Consider the following 19,228-nt stretch of genomic DNA (forward strand, 5'->3'; position numbering starts at 1 on the left):
ACACTTGACCATACAGGTCGAACAGCATCAATTTTGATACACATTAATGTAAAAAAATATTAAATGATCATACATGTATGACACACAGATTACACTCACATGTAATTCTACTGCTTAAAACTTGATAGTAGATGAAGCACAGGGAGCATTACGGAAAAAGCTAAAAACACTCTTGTTAAAGCGTGAATGTAAAATTGTAAAATTCAGTGCAATATCAAGGACTCCCATGTGCAATCTCTTACAAATTGAACATTGATCCAGTATATGAATGCAATTACCTGTGTGTCAGTTGTATCTTGTCTAGTCAAAGTTAACCACCTTGTCATCTTACTACCATGTTTTATTTAAAGTTTTTCTATTGTTTTATCATTTATTTTATAGCTCTTGCAGGTTTTTTATTGGTACATGTATGTATATCATCATTGATTCTTAGCACAAACATTGTTCAGCGCATAGAAACTATATGTAATTTTGCGCTTTATAAATGAATAATAATAATAATAAAATATCATGACATTTTCCGCGGGATACGACTCTAGCGCCTGTACGTCGTGACATACTTTTTCATTGTGATGTACACCGAGGTCATTTTTGTACAGCACTATGACTTTCTCCGAAAGCCTTATCTTGTTGTAAAGCAAGCGTCCTTATCACCAGCCCACAAAGAATTTGTAAATATGAATTAATATATCTCAGTATGAAAATTCTATGCAACGGGTAATCTGATTGGTCTAAACAGTCAGGTGCAAGGGAGGATAAAACTTCATATCTCATTCTCAAAAATCATATCTCCCTATCATATTTCACCCCTTTGGCAGCATCATGAATTTTCCATAACTTACATCAAGCTAAACATAGTTTATTGCGACATCAAAATATAAGCTTCCATAGTTCATACGGCACAAGAGGCATTCGGTTATATGCGGGTTTCTGATACAGTTAAATCACCTGGTTTTGGTTGATACAAAAACAAGTAAATCAGCATTCAAGGAGAAAGGAAATACAAGAAATCTCAGCTACATACAATGTATAGATGAGCGGACTCCAATTTCAAATGCAATTTTTGCAGTCTTGCTTTGTTTCGGCATAATAAACAATTTATTGCATGATAGTGATAGAGATAAGATGTATTCACCCAAGAAAAATTATAATTACAGTCTACTCCGGATATAATGAAATTCAGGGGAACGACCTGAATTCTTCACTATATCCAAAGTTCAATTTAACCAATGCTGAAATTCACAAATATTGCTACTTGGAGATTTAATTTAACTTCAATATACTAGATATTTCAATATAACCGACTTCAATATAAGTGGAGTGGACTGTATATAATTTTTCTTGGGTGAATACATCTTCATATCTCCCTCACTCTCATGCAATAAATGTATTAAGTTCACAGATAGAACAGATGATTTTCAATCAGAGCAATCCCTTCAGCTTTCAGCAAAGTGAGCTAACAAGATATTCTAAAACTGCATAGTGTATTATCTATGGTAATTCTCGATCATAAAACTCCCAGCAGGTATGATTGCTCCTGACATACTTTTTAGGTTTCGTTACCTCTATTGTTTCTCCAGAACCGGCCCCTTGAACCGCATTGCCTGCATTCTGTAGCACGGGAGTTGTTTTCACCTGCCCTCTGTGAGACAATGTGTCCGTTTTGGAAGAAGGGCCCAGCTAAAGACAATCAACAAAACTTGTTGTAAGTTACATACACATTAAATGTTTCTTTTCAGAGTAGTGGGGTCAAAGGTCACAGTCTCAACAAATCTGAAATTTATGAATTTACTATGCTTTCATTGTAGCTGACCATTAAATATAGTTATAAATCTTGGAACAAGGAGGCCAAAGGTCACGATCACAAGAGTCCTTTTATCCAAGTTTGATACATTAGCATTGTGAGACAAAACGCATGTCTCATGCGACAAATTTCTTCACACATAAATAAAGTTCTTATAAACAAAATACAAAAACAAATGTTACTCACAGTACTTTGTTCTCATGAGATGTATGACTGCTTACCTTATGCTGTGAGTGCTGTGTCCTTGACCTTGCCGGCTTGTTGTTTTTGTGTATTAACTTTGATCCTGTACCAGCAGGTGCCCCGGACATTTGCGTACGAGAATCTCCAGCCTGATCACTTACAGTATCTGCTGTTCCTGAAACTGCTCCTTGTGACGTTTCTGTCGCTGGATCTAGACCTTCAAATGACTGACTTTTACTCTCATTGGTCCTATTGGGTGATGTCACTAACACAGATTTTTGGATAATTGGGTCCCGACTGAAATTTTCACGATCTTTTGTCTTATCGGGTGATTGCACTACTGTAGAAGTTTTAGTCACTGAGTCTGGTATCGTCAGGTCTAGAGGTGATTGGTTAAAACTTTCACAGCCTGTTGCTTCTGATGATGGTTCCACTGCTTTAGGGTCAGAGGGCACAGACAGATTTACGGATGACTGGTTCACACAATCACTGTTAAATGACTGGGAAGACGTCGATAACTTCGAATTCCCTGTCGGTGGGTCTGAGCCTAGTGTTGAATTGATGGATGACCGACTCGCAACATCATGCTTAACTATTACCTCTACCTTGGGATCTGATGTCACAGATGCCTCCGACGGCGACAGCCGACTGAAACCATCCTCACTTGTCGTTGGTGATTTCACCAGCGAAGATTCCTCACGACTAGAATTTGCTATAAGTGTTTGTTCCCGTTTTGACATTGCCTCTGACGACTCCCTCACCTTCCGAGTTTCAGAGTTTGATACTAACGCTAAGGATAGTTGTCTCATACTGTCTGCATTTGTTGATTTCAAATTGCCGTCAACTGCTACATCTTCTGACTTCACTAGCATTAGTTTCCCAGTCACAGGATTTATTGTTAACGTTAAATTCAGGGTTGCCTGTTTCTCGTTAGAATCACGTTTCACTGTCTGCTGAGAATCGGCAGCATTTGACGGAGGTTCTGAAGCGGGTGATGATGTGGTCCGTGACGCGAGAACTGCAGAAACAGTAGGACCAGTTGTACCTACAGTTGGCCTGTTTAAGTCAGAGGAATTTCTGTTCATACTTCTCATCACTCTGTTTGATTTTGAGGTTTTCAGGTTTGTAAAACAACCGTCTGCTTGTGTAACTGTCCTCTTCTCTAACAAATTTTTCAGTTCTTTGATTGTCTGCGTAGCTATGGGTCTTCTGACCATTCTCCTCCCTTTCTTCTTTGTTCCGGCTTTTGTGCTGTCTCCAATCAGAAGCTTCAGCTGTTGGTTGGCTTGTGTGAAGGTTGGGTTGGACAATAATCTGAGCAGAGAAGCCTTTCTCTCATCTTCTGTGGATTGAACCTTTGACAATTCAGTTCTATCTGCATCCACTTCCGAATTTCTCAAACATTCTGAATAATTTTCCTCAAACTCTCCCAGACGGGGTATCTGTGAGAGACATGCATCGTTATCATTCTCTGCCTCGGTGGTCGTTACAGAGTTATCTTCCCTTGACTCAGATATGGGCATCATGTAGAGATTTCCATCCCTGGTAGTTACCTCCATATTGAATAAAATGTCAAAAGGGTCCTCTTCCTCCTTAATGCACACTTCCTGTAAAAAATATCAAAATGTCTGTAAAGGATAGTCAGAGAAAGGATACATGTAGGAATTACTCATTGTAAAGACAAGGAAAAGTCTCCCGAACACCTACCTCTCTCTCTCTCTCCACTAATACTCAGAACACCTCTCTCTCTATCTATCTCTCTCTATCTCCACTAATACTCAGAACACTTCTCTCTCTCTCTCCACTATTACTCTGAACACTTTTCCCCACCTCTCCACTTTCTGTATCTGAATCACTCTCTCCACTATTACTCTGAACACTTTTCCTCACCTCTCCACTTTCTGTATCTGAATCACTCTCTCCACTGCTATCATCATCAATGGACTCAGCTCCATCTTCCACTGTCAATAAAAATGATATCAAGTACATAATTCATACCCAAATAATTACAATGAAATGAAACTGGTCTCAATAAATTTAAGTCAGATCTGCTAACAAACTACACGGACATCTTACGACATCACGAGTTAGAACTGCTAACAAACTACACGGACATCTAACGACATCAAGAGTTAGAACTGCTAACAAACTACACGGACATCTAACGACATCACGAGTTAGAACTGCTAACATACTATACTTTTAGCGAAGTGCTCGGGATGAATAATTTTGATCAGTGTAAACATATTTTGTTATATCCGCTACGTTCATAATATGCTTTAAATTTTATGAAAATTACTTCGCTGTAAACATGAATTCATTATAAGTGTGCTTGCTGTAACTGTGTTTCACTGTACCCCGACTTTTAACAACATCGCAAGTGGGATCTGCTAACAAACACTATGCTAACATCTAATGAAATAGTAGGGATGAAATGATTCACTAAAATATCAATACTGTTCAATACAAGAGGCCCATGGGCCTAGAATCGCTCTTCTGATACATTGTAGAACAGGCAAAAATTCTCACTAACCAAGATTCATCAATTAACAAAGTTTGATGATGTTAAGTCAAATAGTACCTGAAAATTTAAATGTAACTGTCCAAAAGTAGGTCATGGTGACCTACTTTTGGTTGGCACATTGAAGACTCAAGATGCATCAACTGACAAGTCAAATAGTATTCAAATATAGCTGTCAAATTCCAAAAGAAGGCCAAATTGACCTACTTTTTGGTCGACACACTCCAAAGACTCAAGATGCATCAACTGACAAACTTTGATAATTGAAGTCAAATAGTATCTGAAATATTCAGATATAAATGTCAAATTCCAAAAGTAGGTCACAGTACCTAAAATATATTCATAAATGATTAGCCATAAAATTCAGAAAGTAGGTCATGGTGACGTACTTTTCACATGACGCACTTCAAGGTCCCATGATCCATCAACTGACAACTTTTGATGATCATAGGCTCAAAAGTGTCCAAGATATGCATCAAAATCCATTTAATAATAATTACCTGCGAAATTCAAAAAGTAGGTCACCATGACCTACTTTTGAGACAAAATGATATTAGGTCCTAAGATGCATCAACTGACAAAATTTGATCCTAGTCCTTATACTAAGCAAAATATCAAAGTTTTAACAAAACAAAATTTAAGGTCAACTTTGAAGTGACCTTGAGACCACACCCTTTGCCCCAGGATGATGCCTTGAACAATTTTTTTTATCTACAACCTATCCTCATCCTTATGCATAAGTTTGGTGATAATTTGCCCAGTGGTTCTTGAGAAGAAGATTTTTTAGCAACCACTACATTTGTTTGCATTTTCCTTATTATCTCCCCTTGTTAAAGGGTCACAACCCTTGTTTTAGTAAAAATGAAAGCCCTTGGGCCAAGGATACCCTTTGACAAATTTGACAAAAATTGGCCAAGGGGTTCTTGAGATATAACCCTTTTTCCAAAAAGTTGATGCACACCGCACATCAGACATATGATTAGCTCTTTGAGACTTCGGCTCAGAAGAGCTAATAAAAGCTCAATTCAATGTTCGATTCATTGCCTCGATCTTCCGTTTGATATGTTTTATTTTCAAAATTGGGTATAAAATTGATTGTATCTTCTTACTCCTAATTAAATTTTTCTTCAAAGTAATTGTTGGGTTTTTTTTCTGTAAAATGTATTGTATTGAAAATATTGAATCATGGCATAAGTATTGCCGCAATATGTATCACATCATGAATGAGGCATACTGTTTCACCCCAACAAAATAGCATTGAGGGTCACTATCTGCACTGTGTAAAACATACTCTCTTGTACTATAGACAACTGGTCCATCACAACTTCTACAGACCTGACTAGCTGCAATAATGTAGTCCTATCCGATTTTTTTTTATACCGACTCTCCCCCAAAAAAAAAATTGGGAGAGGGCTACATTATTGCAGTTAGACCAGACAGATCTACTATAAACCAACAACAAAGTAACAAAAATACGTACCCTTGATTTTTATTTTACTCCGTATTTGTATTTCATTTCTTTCATAAAAAGATTTTGTATTGTTGGTCTGCTGTACTTTCCGACATTGGTTCTGGTGACCCAACAAAATAAGTATTAATGGGACTAATTTAGCCAATCATAGCACGGCTGACTTTGGAAGGTAAGAGTTTGAAACCTGTATTTAATTTCTTGCATTGAGCTTTGGTATGTGAATCGGAATTTTCACATTAAAATGCATTCTGCGAGTACTGCAAAAAACAGTTATATATATCCCCTGGCTACACACTCCCCCTATTTATTTTAAGGGTATCATTATATGTAGACCATGTATACCTGGAGGAGAGGGTAGACATTATTATTCAATAATCAATCTCATAGGCATAAAAATTTGTATATTGTATTTTAAATTGCAATGATGTTGGTTAGATATAGTGTATTCAGTGATCGACCTTCAGCATCTGTCTGTCGACCCAAGACTGAAATATAATTTGAAGAATGAATTTAAAACTAATCATACCTTCTAAATGCAAAGACACATCTTGGGATTCATGGTCCGACGTCAGGGATTCTGAAATCAAAACAACAACAGAGAATTACCGGTCTGACTCATTGTGTTCTTTTAATTAAAAAAATTTTACACTCTTACCAACCAGGTTAATGCTACAACCAAGGCCAAAATAAAAATATTGTTTGTTTCCCCTCGCCCGACCGAGTCTGAAAATTCACACCGATCCATAAGTTTTTATTACGCCATTCTGGTGAAGTTTTTTTATTTAATTTTAAGAAAATTTCAAGGTCGTTTCTGGTGCAGATCAGTATTTTATAATGACAAAAATTTTCTATATCTTCTTTGGTTTCGATCCAAAATTAAAAAATAATAATACGAATACAGGAGGTGTTCTGGTCCAAAATCTAGAAATTTCGCCGCCTCCAGCTGGAGGCGGCATTCTCTGGCTGATTTCAAATACTTACAAGCCGAATTCAATTTTAAGCTCATAACTAATCAATAAAATGATTCTTCTTGTACTTACTAATATCGATTTTATGGGTTCTTTCATCACATAAACAGTCTCTTGAAAACATTTTATCAAACTGTCGAGCTTTGTTTTGAGTCACGAGACTCGTTTGCTCAAATGGCAGTGAAAATTCGGTTGACTACAACTGTTGGTTTCTGTTTAATATCGAATTTTGGATTGATATTTTCTTTTAATCGATATTAATAAGTACAAGAATCATGATTGTTTTATTGATTAGTTACAAGTGAGTTTAACATTGAATTCGGCTCGCAATTCGGACTAGTGATCTGCAAGATCGAGATGGAGAAATGTTGTCTATACGAGGAGCGAGGAAACAAGAGAATTCGGGGCATCCAGTGTGCAAGTTGTGTTCTTCAGTAGGGGAAAGTGTTGATATTTCGGACGGATGCGATATTTTTGACAGTCAATCAGAAGCATTCTCAATTTAACTTATTTCTGAACTAATGCTATATTTACAAACTGGAAAACACCTAATTATATGCACATGTGTAACTCAGCTCTGATTGGTTGATGTCAGCATCCATTTTGTTTGATCGGCAAAATCAAGTCCCGTTGAAACGTTTTCTGGTAAACTAGATCTACCGATATCATTTAAAAATATAATCAAAATCACTATCATATACAAATTAAGATAATGTGCAAAAAACAAAAGCATAAAATGTCAGTGAACCATAAATAAAAGACAGCAACCGAGTTTACCAATTTTATAACACCATGTGTCCAAAACTAACACCATTGTCCATAGTTGCAACATTCTCCCTAACTTTATTTAAGTGTTAGTATGTGGCATAAATAGCAGAGAAAATTCTGATGAAACCCAATGTTCGTCGAATCAACCAATATGTATACATGTAGTCCAATGCCTATGTTTAGTGGTTAGATAATGAGCATTTCCAAAATACATGAAGTACTGTCCGAAATATCGACACCTTCCCTAATTGCAAAACGTGGCAATCAAAGCAGAATTTACGCGAGAACTGACTATACGAGTTTGATGAGGAAACATGGATGATGTGCTTCACGACGTTTGGTATCGGGCATTGTTAATGGTTATGGGAATTTCATAATAAATAAAATTCTGCTAGCTAAAAAAAAAAAAACTTTTTACCTACCTACCGACCTTCCTCTGAAATTTAGGGTCGGGAGAGGGGAAACAAACATATTTTTAAATGTGGCCCAAAAAACATAACAAAAATTATTGTTGTTTTTTTTTTCATTTCTGTTTTAATATTTAGGTATTGTTTTCTGTCCAAGCAGATGTTTTAAAAACTGAAAATTTATATCTTCATAGAATTACATTTAAGGTAAGGTTTGCAACAACAGGGAGATAACTCTTGATATACCTCAATGCCCCTCATGCTTTATGACGTCATAATGAAAAAATGTGTCACGTCATAGATTATAGAGGGAAAATGACATAATATTTACTTGTTATCTACTACCGCTGTCAAGTGTCAAGCGGCGTATGTGTAACTCTCTATGACAAAATAATATTAATGTTTCTCAAATGATCATTTATCGATTATTTTCTTTGATATTATAAAAGTCTACAATTTTTATATATACATATGTAGTATGCGCTACGGTTAATTTCCATTAAAATTATGCTGTGACCATGTAATCTCTGCGAATCTTGCTAGGGAAAGTAGGACTTATTTTCATGCTGTCATAATCAATCATTGTTTGTGAATAGTATCCTCAAAGACAAGGTTAGACATTAACGATGCTAGGAATTTTTATTCCCAAGCATTTTTTAAAATAAATCTGACAATGCTCTCTAATTACATCCACTTTTTATCTCAATGCTATGACACCTACTTGCGCTGATAGAGCGATTTACCGCATGAACTTTGAAATATAGAAAACGCGACTGATATGACCATGTAAGAATTTTTTTAAAAAAAAGAGGGGGGGGGGGGGGGTCTTCTCTAGCATATCTTAACTTAGTCTTAATTTTGACTAAGGAACACCTGCATAACGTCGACATAAAACAGATTCATTAGTATCATTTTCACTAACTTTACGTTACCCCCCCCCCCCCCCCCCCCCCCCCCGATCCACCACTGACCGGGCTTTATATTGTCGCGAAGGTTACAGTTGTAAGTTCAACTATGTAAACAAACATCAAGCAATGGAACAAGGAAAGGGAAATTATTTCAAAGATGTAGTATATAAGACAGGTTCGAGCTAATGTAACAATGAATTTATGACGAAACAGGATCGTGGAAAACTCGCCGGGATATTGAAAATATTGTATTGTATTCAGAAAAAAAACCTCAACATCTTAATTCAAATGTGATACTACAATACTTGACAATCAAATATAAATATCTTTTATCATTTTTGGGCTGGAATTGTACCTTATTCATGAAAATGCTCAATGCACTCTTCATAAGTTGTACAAATATCAAACAAAGTGACAAATCGCATAAATGAAATAATTCTTTTTAATCTGTTACCATGGAAACAAAGCCCAGTGGGTAGTAATTCTATGTGCTTTCTTACATGTTTATGGTAAAAATATTATGTTTGAAGTGAAATTTCTCTGACGTAGACCTTGTAAAGCTGCTCAATATACATTTTTTGTTGCCATGGCAACCGATTTAAATTTTACTCAAGATATAAAAAGTGCTATTTTTTGTGTTTTAAAATAACATTTTTTTCTACCAGTTAGTATAATAGTATAAATAATACCCTTTTTAAAAATTCCGCCAGCTTTTTACTCCATAAGTTTGCCTGGTGTAGTTTTTATACCACTAGTATTTCCTTTTGTACAAAGATCCCGAAAATGTAAAACATCACAAAAATAAGCCCATCTGGTCAAAAAACAACACGGGCAATTTTTCTAAAAAAGCTAATTTTTAAAAGATAAATTCCTACTGAACATACTGATATGCAACATGACTTTGTTCGCTACATGTCAAAATGTCGCAAACCTTACCTTAAACGTTGTTTTGTCAAAAATTAACTTACATCATTTCAGTGTGTTTTATTTCTTGATAAAAACATTAACAGTCAAGTACGGTGATTTTCCTAAAACTTGAGTTTTATACAGAAAAATGTCTGTTGTACACTTATGGATTAATTTCCATGGCAATTTTGATAAAAATCACTTGGCGTGAATTACACGGCGCTATCAAACTTTTACCTGAGCGATCGATAAATGTGTTGTGACGTGAGTTATCGCTCGTAGCTTATGACGTCATCTGAGACAACTTACGATTGCATTGATAGGCTTTTATAGTGTTTACATAGAATAGTCCTGCATTTATGGTACTACGCGCTGCTTTAAACTGTAATGTGAAATCATTTCATTTCTTCACTATTATACAGGGATTAAGTATGTTTCTTTTCCTAAAAGACCCTAAATTTCGAAGAATTTGGACACTGAAACTGAAAAGAGACACTGAGATTTGTGACAAGCCATGAGGATCAGTGAGCGACACTTTATAATTAACGAGGATCAGGTTCCCATCAATCCTGACGCATCATCCTGTTTGACTCCAAACAAAGTGCAAAGTGATATTAACTGGGCATCCTACAAAACAAGTGGAGGGATGTATTTCAATTATAAAAAGTTCAACCCAAAACGGGGGATGCAATCCATCCATCTCTACATCCAACACTGAATGCTTAAATGCGACATTGTATTCATTGGGTTTGTGATTGCACATAAAAATTAATGTCACCCATTACCTACTTCGAACTGATTTATCAGATGAAATATCTTTGAATTTGAATATTGTCGTACTCATACTATATTTATAAGGGACTCATCATTTCATTTCTTCACTATTATATTTGAAAAAATAAAATATACTAAATATGGAAACGAATTCAATTTAAAAAACCCATTTTGATAAAACCTTATTTATTGCGAGGTCAGTCCAATTTCCAAAGCTTTTTTTCCAAGTTCATTGTGCAAACAAGTACAAGTTCATTCTTTTCCTAATATGCTTTTAAGTAATTAATATATCACGAATCATTAAGGCAAAATTTCACACCTCAAAATGCTTCTACTCGTTAACTTTGTGCCATAATATTTCAACTTTGCATTTGACGTGTGTTGTGAATAAATTACATGTACTAATAGGCCTAATTTACATTTCATGATATTGTATCTACATGTAGATGTTTAAAAAAGGGGGGGTTACAAATAACGTGCACAATAAGTTGTTTTTTTTCTTTTGTCTTTTGTTGTTCTTTTTTCAAAAAGGCATTTTTCAATTAGATACACATCTAGCGAAACACATTTGAATCTGAATCTGATCAATCTCATACTAGTATATCCCATAAAAAATACAATTGTGAGAGTCAATCTAGTTAAAATCAGATCCTAAAGTACGCTCACAATCGCTACAATAGAGTATACGGCGAGTATCTATGAAGTCTGATTTTGATTAGCCTAGATTGTGTAAAATACCAAGGTTATCTTTTGATAGAACATTTTTTTTCCAATATCATTCCCATTTTCTATGGACTGGCCTGGTAAATAATTTTGAACTGAGATTCCGATGAGATATTTGTCGAACATATACATGTATATATCATATAAATATTACTATCTGATGGTTTCGAAACGCCGGGAGCAGGTACAAACATAAAAGGTTGAATCCCTAAACTCAAGGGTATCTACGGTATTTCACCGTCACTATCCACAGTGTTGCTAAAACTGGCATTTTCTCACAGAAATTAAAACGATGATATACAGGCGTAAACAACTACAATTGTCTCAAATGGCGTAATAAGAAAGGGCAACAATTCCTTCATTCGTTTCTATAAACAACGATTTTGAAATAGGTATTTTGTGCATTCACCTGGATTTAAAAAAAATAATAAACACATCAATTAACTTTTCAAAAGGGGTTTCAATGAATTATAAACTTTATTTTCAATCTAATTTTATTACACTTGACCTTTAACCTAATTCATTAAAATCCTGTATATAATAGGACACAAGTATGAGGAATAATGGCCACACTGTAAAATGTAGTAACCCGTCCTTTCATTGTTATTTTACCCCCTCCCCCACCCCCCAATACAAACAAGATGTACTGTGAGCAATGCTCACTAAGAATACCCCCCGCTTACCCTAATCTCCCAATGGGTGTTGTTAATAGGTATAAATTACCTCTTTCCTGAGTGTCAAAATATGGTATGCTTTTGTAGAAGAAAATGGAAGATATAGTCCGAACACAAATCCATGGCATAAACCTATAATTTTGACCTTGAGATCAAAGGTCAAGGTCATAAAGAGGTCATGAATGTACATCACACATAGTCTCATGGTGATACACCCATGTCTTATGGTATGACTATGTCAAAACCCTATAATCAATTTTGACCTTGAGGTCAAAGTTCAAGGTCATATAGAGGTCATGAAGGTACTCGACACTTCGTCTCATGGTGTCAAATATGATATGCCCTATGTCAAAGAACAAAGAAGTCATGGCCCTGACACGAATCCATTGTAAAAACCTTTAATTTTGACCTTGAGGTCAAGGTCATATAGAGGTCATGAAGATACATGACACATCATCTCATGGTGATACACTCATGTGTCAAATATGGTATGCCTATGTCAAAGAACGAAGTTATGGCCCGTACACGAATCCATTGTAAAAAACCTTAATTTTTACCTTGAGGGTAAGGGTCAAGGTCATATAGAGGTCATGAAGGTACACGACACATCGTCTCATGGTGATCTACTTGTGTGCCAAATATGGTATGCCTAAGTCAAAGAACAAAGAAGTTATGGCCCGGACACAAATATGCACAGACAGATGGACAGAAGGACGGATGGACAGACAGACAGAGTGATTCCTATATACCCCCCAGAACTTCATTCGGGGGGTATAAAAATACCTATTGCTGCAGTATGCAATGTTTCAGCCTTGTTTACAAAGCCATAAAATTTACCCGTTTCCTCTTTTATCCTCACCACTTCCGATTCTTCTGTACCGACATTGGACCTGCAACACAAAACTCAGGAATTTATTGTCAGTCAGTTAATTGAGTACTCTGACACTGGATTAGTAGTATTTAGTTTGGGCATAGTCAAAATTAGTATGGTAAAGAACAGCTTAATATTCGTTGTGAAACACGTCGGACAGCAATCAACCTAATGTCAGGTAGTATTTGCAGAAAAGATAATGAAAGAAAGCAGAGGTGAGCTAGCTCACATACCCCACGCTCCAACATTGCTTGACAACGCCTCACATAATGAATGATAATTCTATGCAATACTGCAAGAACAGGGCAGACGGGCTCAAAATTCTAAGTTCCATAGTAGCATAACTCCCAGAAAAATTATCGAATCCGAATTTCATCATATGCTCATCTACACAGTGTGTCCTTATTAACTACAAAGTTTCATGAAATTCTGTTGAGCGGTCTTAAAAGAGTTGCGCTGACAAACAAAGGAATTGACAGTCAGGTCAAATACATTTAATTTATTCCCTTTGCAACTTTGTTGCATGGGGTATAATTATAATGATCACAGACCTTAAAAAATACTGTAAACGAGACTGTTGAAACCCCTGTAACATCAACTTGTTTGTCGTAGCCTGTCTCGATTTTAAAATTAGGGCAATGCAGAAATCATGAAACAAATACTTCCGACTCTAGAAATCCAAATGTAGCTAGAATACTTGGAAAAAATCCTTGCCAATTTGACCAATCTGACGATCTCTTTCTCAGAAAATTACTAAAAATATGCCAAAGGTCTTTAGCAATTTTTGATTGATTGTGTATTGATTAACGTCCCTCTCGAGACTCTTTCTTAAAGTTTTTCTTTAAAAATCAAAAGACAAGCATCCAGTGCTTGCATATTACGAATTTATGGCCCAGACACAATGCCACGGACAAACAGACAATGGATTCCTATATAACCCGCTAATCCACCCTAAACTTCGTTTACAAATTGTCTTCTTTATAGGTACAATATTTCCCAACATGAAACACTTCTAAAATACATGTATACTGACTCAAAAGGTTCCTCCGATGGTGAATGCTCTGCCTCTTTAGCCTTTTTGCTGAAATGAATAAAGATGAAGCTTATAGCTTAAATTAACCACTTTTCATCAATGTACATATAAGACTTAGCTTTAAGGAGGTATATACTACAGCATCGTAATGGCTGACTTCATTTGAAAACATGAATGGAAATATAAATATCAACAATATTTGTTTATTCCATTCATATACATGTTTTTAATTGTCTAGCTGCGTAGCTCAGTCAGTCAACACATCGACTGCTGATCTATAGATTGCAGGTTCAAGTCCAGCAGGGGTTTTAATTTTTTTTTCAGCAGGCCTGAAGGTTATAAAACTTATAGGGTAACCGTACTCACACTCAAACTCAGCCATGTTTGTTTTGAGTATACTCTGAGCAAGTTCCAAAGCATACTCAAAAAATATTGCACATGTACTCCATTTGAGAGTGAGAATGATTTTAAGAGAAGTTTTATAACCTTCACTTTTGAGTATGAGTACGATTTAGAGCATGGAGTTTAAGTTTGAATATGAAAACGTCCTCAAGAAAGTTTTATAACCTTCAGGCCAGATTACTACTTAAGTTAGTACTAAAACTGCATTTTACTTCTAAATAAAGTAAAATCTAAAGTTTTCAATTTCAAAATATTGTTAAACATATCCTCTACTTTTCATCTATATCATATATCTCTTGTTGCCTTCCTCCTTAAACCACGACACATACCTGCTGGGTGGACCTGGGTCAAAGTCTTCCACTTCCGTCTTTACACTAAAAGAGAAGGATGACAGTCATTCTGGGATAACTATGTACAGGATCATTTGTGCAATATGTCTAGCACGATTTGTTTGTCCATACATCCCTCCCAGAATATTTCACTTGCATTAAGTTATAGGTGAAGTACCACAGATCTAGACACACGCTTATTAATCAAGGCTGTCGCAATGAGTGTTCTTTAATCTGCCAATGCCTGACGCAACACAGGACCTCCGTTTCTAAGGTTAAAATCCGAAAAATTCATAAATTAATGCCAAGCAGAAGGAAATAAAAGAAGTTGATTTAAAGATCACCTGTAATAGGCCGGGGGTCTGGGGGCCCAGGCCCCCAGAAGCTTTGGGGTAAATGGTCCAAAATCCTGCGTTCTGAGCATTTCCTGGCACTTTTTTTTCACTTTCAAATTGTCTATTTCTTATACAAAACTTTTATGTTTATACATATACTTCCTTAATTCTTATGTTTTCTTTACCGCTAGATTATTACAGCAATAATAATTAATATGGATTCATGTATCAATGTAAACGGGGATTTTAATCAACATAGTATTACCTTATTACATAGACACAACAATTTACATGCATTTAGAAATATGCGTGACTGTATTAATTCTTGCAGCATTCCAATTCCTAATTCACTTTCTATTTTGTTTCCTAATTTCAGCTACTGTCAGTACAATGATCTGACATGTTTGATGTGAGTCAGTCTAGCCTTTTTTGAAGCTTTGTCATAGTTTCTTAGCCTTCCTCTTGGTTTAGATAACTCATAAGTTAACTGAGAAAGTAACAAGAGATGTTTGTAAAACACATATGCCCCCCATGGTGCAAAATTGAAAAGGGTTATACACACACACATCATTTAATTGAGAGTCGTATCATCAATTCAAAATATTGAGCAGACAATGTCTTCCTATGTCAAGAGTGGATTGACCATGTGACCTAAAACTCAATAGGGGTCATCAACTCCTGAAGATGTACCAGTGTACCAAGTTTGATGTCTGTCAAGCAAAGGGTTCTCAAGATATTGAACGGACAGTATATTCCTATGTCCAATTTGACCCTTGACTTTTGACCATGTGACCTTAAAATAATTAGTAGTCATCTTCTCCTGAAGATGTACCAGTGTACCAAGTTTGATGTCTGTCAAGCAAAGGGTTCTCAAGATATTGAGCGGACAGTATATTCCTATGTACAGTTTAACCCTTGACCTTTGACCACGCAACCTCAAAATCAATAGGTGTCATCTTCTTTTGAAGATGTACCAGTGTACCAAGTTTCATGTCTGTCAAGAAAAGGGTTCTCAAGATACTGAGCAGACAGTATATTCCCATGTCAAGTTTGACCCTTGACCTTTGACCATGTGACCTCAAAATCAATAGGGGTCATCTTCTCTTGAAGATGTACCAGTGTATCAAGTTTGATGTCTGTCAAGCAAAGGGTTCTCGAGATATTTAACGGACAGTATATTCCTATGTCCAGTTTGACCCTTGACCTTTGACCATGTGACCTAAAAATCGATGGGGGTCATCTTCTTCTGAAGATGTACTGGCATACCAAGTTTGATGTCTGTCAAGCAGAGGGTTCTCTAGATATTGAATGGTCAGTATATTCCTATGCCCAGTTTGACCCTTGACCTTTGACCATATGACCTCAAAATCAATAGGGGTCATCTACTCCTTAGGATGTACCAGTGTGCCAAGTTTGATGTCTTTCAAGCAAAGGGTTCTCAAGATATTGAGCGGACATTATATTCCTATGTCGAGAGTAGATTGACCCTTGACCTTTGACCTTTTGACCTGAAAAACAATAGGGATCCTCTTCTACTCATAACTAACCCACATATGAAATATCATTATGATCAAGTGAATGGTTCTCAAGATATTGAGCGGACAACACATGGTCTACAGACCGACCGACCGACCGACAGACCGACCGACCGACCGACAGGTGCAAAACAATATGCCCCCTCTTTTTCAAAGGGGGGCATAAAAATGATATCATGAGCTATCTTCATAGCAATTACCATAACAGAGGAAATTAAGAAAATTCGGGTTATAAAAGTTGGCAGATTTTTACATAGTCCCTTTATAACATATTAATCATGAAGTATTGCTAAATAAGGTGAATAAGGGGGAATTATGGATGATATGACAGTTTTACTTTGTTTTCTCATGAAAGGTACTGTACACTTAGGGGAGGTAAGACTATAAAAAAAATATTAGGGAGACGAATTTCGGTTCCCGCAAGAAGGTACTGATAAATCCCTGTTAATTGTTATCGTAAATCAATGGATTTATATTATTTTGTAGTTACCAGAAAAGCTTTGATTGGCTCTACCAGATTTCATGCAATTGTCTTGTTGATGTACTGTTTCAGTACCAACCATCTACGTGACGAGTAATTGATTTCTTCATGGCATGATTGGCAAAAGCCCTTCCCGCTAACATTAATCATCGTTCACCTTTTCTCCAACCATTCCCATCTCCATGGTGTTTTGATACCTTTATTGACTTTTTGAACACTTTTATTCTCCAACCCATGTTGTAAAATTTTGACATCCATTAGATTTTTACCGCGACCAACATTCTCAGTTAAATTACCAACGATTGGTTAAACAATACACTACTAGCTTCCAAGAACCAATGAAATTGCGTGTTACGTCCAATGAAGAAAGATAGTATAAAAGGGATCTAAAATAGATTCACCGGACAAAAACGGTTATCTTTATCTATTTTTAAAAAGCGGAATACAAATTTATATGCAGACTTCACAAATTTAAAGAGTGGAATTCCGCTAAAAAGCGGAAGAAAACCAGGTCTGGCCAAGTGTTCGGCAAAGGAGATATCACTAGTTAAGTTTACATCTCACGTTTGATGCGGCCATGGCACGAGTGGGGCTCAGTACTCATGACCTCCTAGGACATGATGCGAGTCATATCAACATTCTAAATAATTAATTACAAATACACAAGACATTTACCCCAAAAAAATTAAAAATCTACAAGTTTACTATTCAGCAACAGTATAAAACAAGATGTGTTCTTTTCAAAAACACTACTGCTCCCATAAAGTGCTCAACTGATGAAAGATTTTATATACTATCATACCGTATAAAAGCAATTTTTAGCCAGACACAAATTAAGCAATTTTCCCATCAAAAATGGGTATGTACATTTCGCGAGAGCTAATTTTAGCGACTTTAATCCAGGAAAGATAACTATGACCTCCAATATGGAATAAATTGTTAGCGATATTAAATTTTAGTGACCTCATACTCTCGCTAATCACGACGAAATTAAATCCTTCCTAAAAATTCTGCTTATATCGTATATTTCATATGGAAAGGGCTTATACAGGCATTGTGTCTGCTGCCAAATCTTAATTATGTATGTATTTTCTATATAAATACATGACTAAAATACTGTTGAAATCACTATTTCATATATGGACACTACATGACTATTCTAGACCCATCCTAGAGTCTGAAATCTGGGGTTAGGAAATTCAAAATTTTGGTACATCCCATTCTGCTTTTCCTATTTTTATACAGTAGGAGTAAAATTGAAGAATTCTTTCAAATGATAAAAGTATTTAATCACTTTGACCATTTTGACCCTGATACCAAAACCCCTACCCCCTGGAATTTACAATTTTGGTAAGGCCAATTCAACTTAATTAGTATATTATCATCCAGGGTCACCAAAAAGTATGGGGCGAGTGGGAGGATTTTATTTTCTAATTTTTATTTTCTGAGAAAAATATTAATGACAAACGAATTTTTGTCAACAGAAGTGCATCATTTAATGTCAGATGGATATATCTATCCTTATTCCACAGAAGAATTCCTTAATTTCAAACACAAAGATTTATGCCCGTAAGAACGAAAGAAATTAAGAAAACCATGCATCTGTTTTCTTCACGTGGCTTTTCACGTTGTTTTACTGGAAATGTAAACAAGAAGTGTAAATACTGGAGTTGGACATGAACACTTTCCGGAAATCGCAAGTTTTGCAAAATAAAAAAATTCGGGGCGGGTCCATTTTTGAGGGGCGGACGGGGATGATAATCTATCAATTAAGTTGAATTGGCCTAATGGGTAACCTGTTCTTTCTAAATATCCATTTAGATTAAATTTACTACCAATAACAATAAAGGCATTATCTAATTGTTTTACAACTGGCCCCACCCTAGAGTAAGAATCTCTTCCCCAGGAATCATGAAATTTACAAATTTTGTAGAGGCCTTTCTGCTCTACATGACTATGCATTTAGTTTTTCAGATAAAGAGAAGAAAATATTTGAAAATCGGTCAATTTTTGACAGTCTTTGCCCCATCTTTAAGAACCTGTGGGTGCAGGAATCCTAAAATTTACAATCTATGTCTCCCTTGTCCAAAAGATGTTTCATACAAAACTTGAAAAGTATTGAAAAGGTGGTTATC

General features: G+C 35.9%; 1 protein-coding gene across 3 annotated transcripts in view; it reads right to left on the reverse strand.

Annotated features, from left to right (window-relative positions):
- LOC125661544 (uncharacterized) overlaps window positions 1–19,228 on the reverse strand; it is a 32,489-nt gene that overhangs the window by 6,649 nt on the left and 6,612 nt on the right. For all 3 annotated transcript variants that reach the window (XM_048893587.2, XM_048893588.2, XM_048893589.2), the window contains exons 3-9: window positions 14,743–14,787; window positions 14,012–14,059; window positions 12,945–12,997; window positions 6,506–6,556; window positions 3,878–3,948; window positions 2,026–3,594; window positions 1,564–1,680 (exon numbers count right to left, since the gene is read on the reverse strand). In XM_048893587.2, coding sequence (XP_048749544.2) covers window positions 1,564–1,680; window positions 2,026–3,594; window positions 3,878–3,948; window positions 6,506–6,556; window positions 12,945–12,997; window positions 14,012–14,059; window positions 14,743–14,787 — 1,954 coding nt within the window. The remainder of the gene's footprint in view (window positions 1–1,563; window positions 1,681–2,025; window positions 3,595–3,877; window positions 3,949–6,505; window positions 6,557–12,944; window positions 12,998–14,011; window positions 14,060–14,742; window positions 14,788–19,228) is intronic.

The sequence above is a fragment of the Ostrea edulis genome, chromosome 8 (assembly GCF_947568905.1).
Source record: "Ostrea edulis chromosome 8, xbOstEdul1.1, whole genome shotgun sequence".
Taxonomy (NCBI): Eukaryota; Metazoa; Mollusca; class Bivalvia; order Ostreida; family Ostreidae; genus Ostrea; species Ostrea edulis.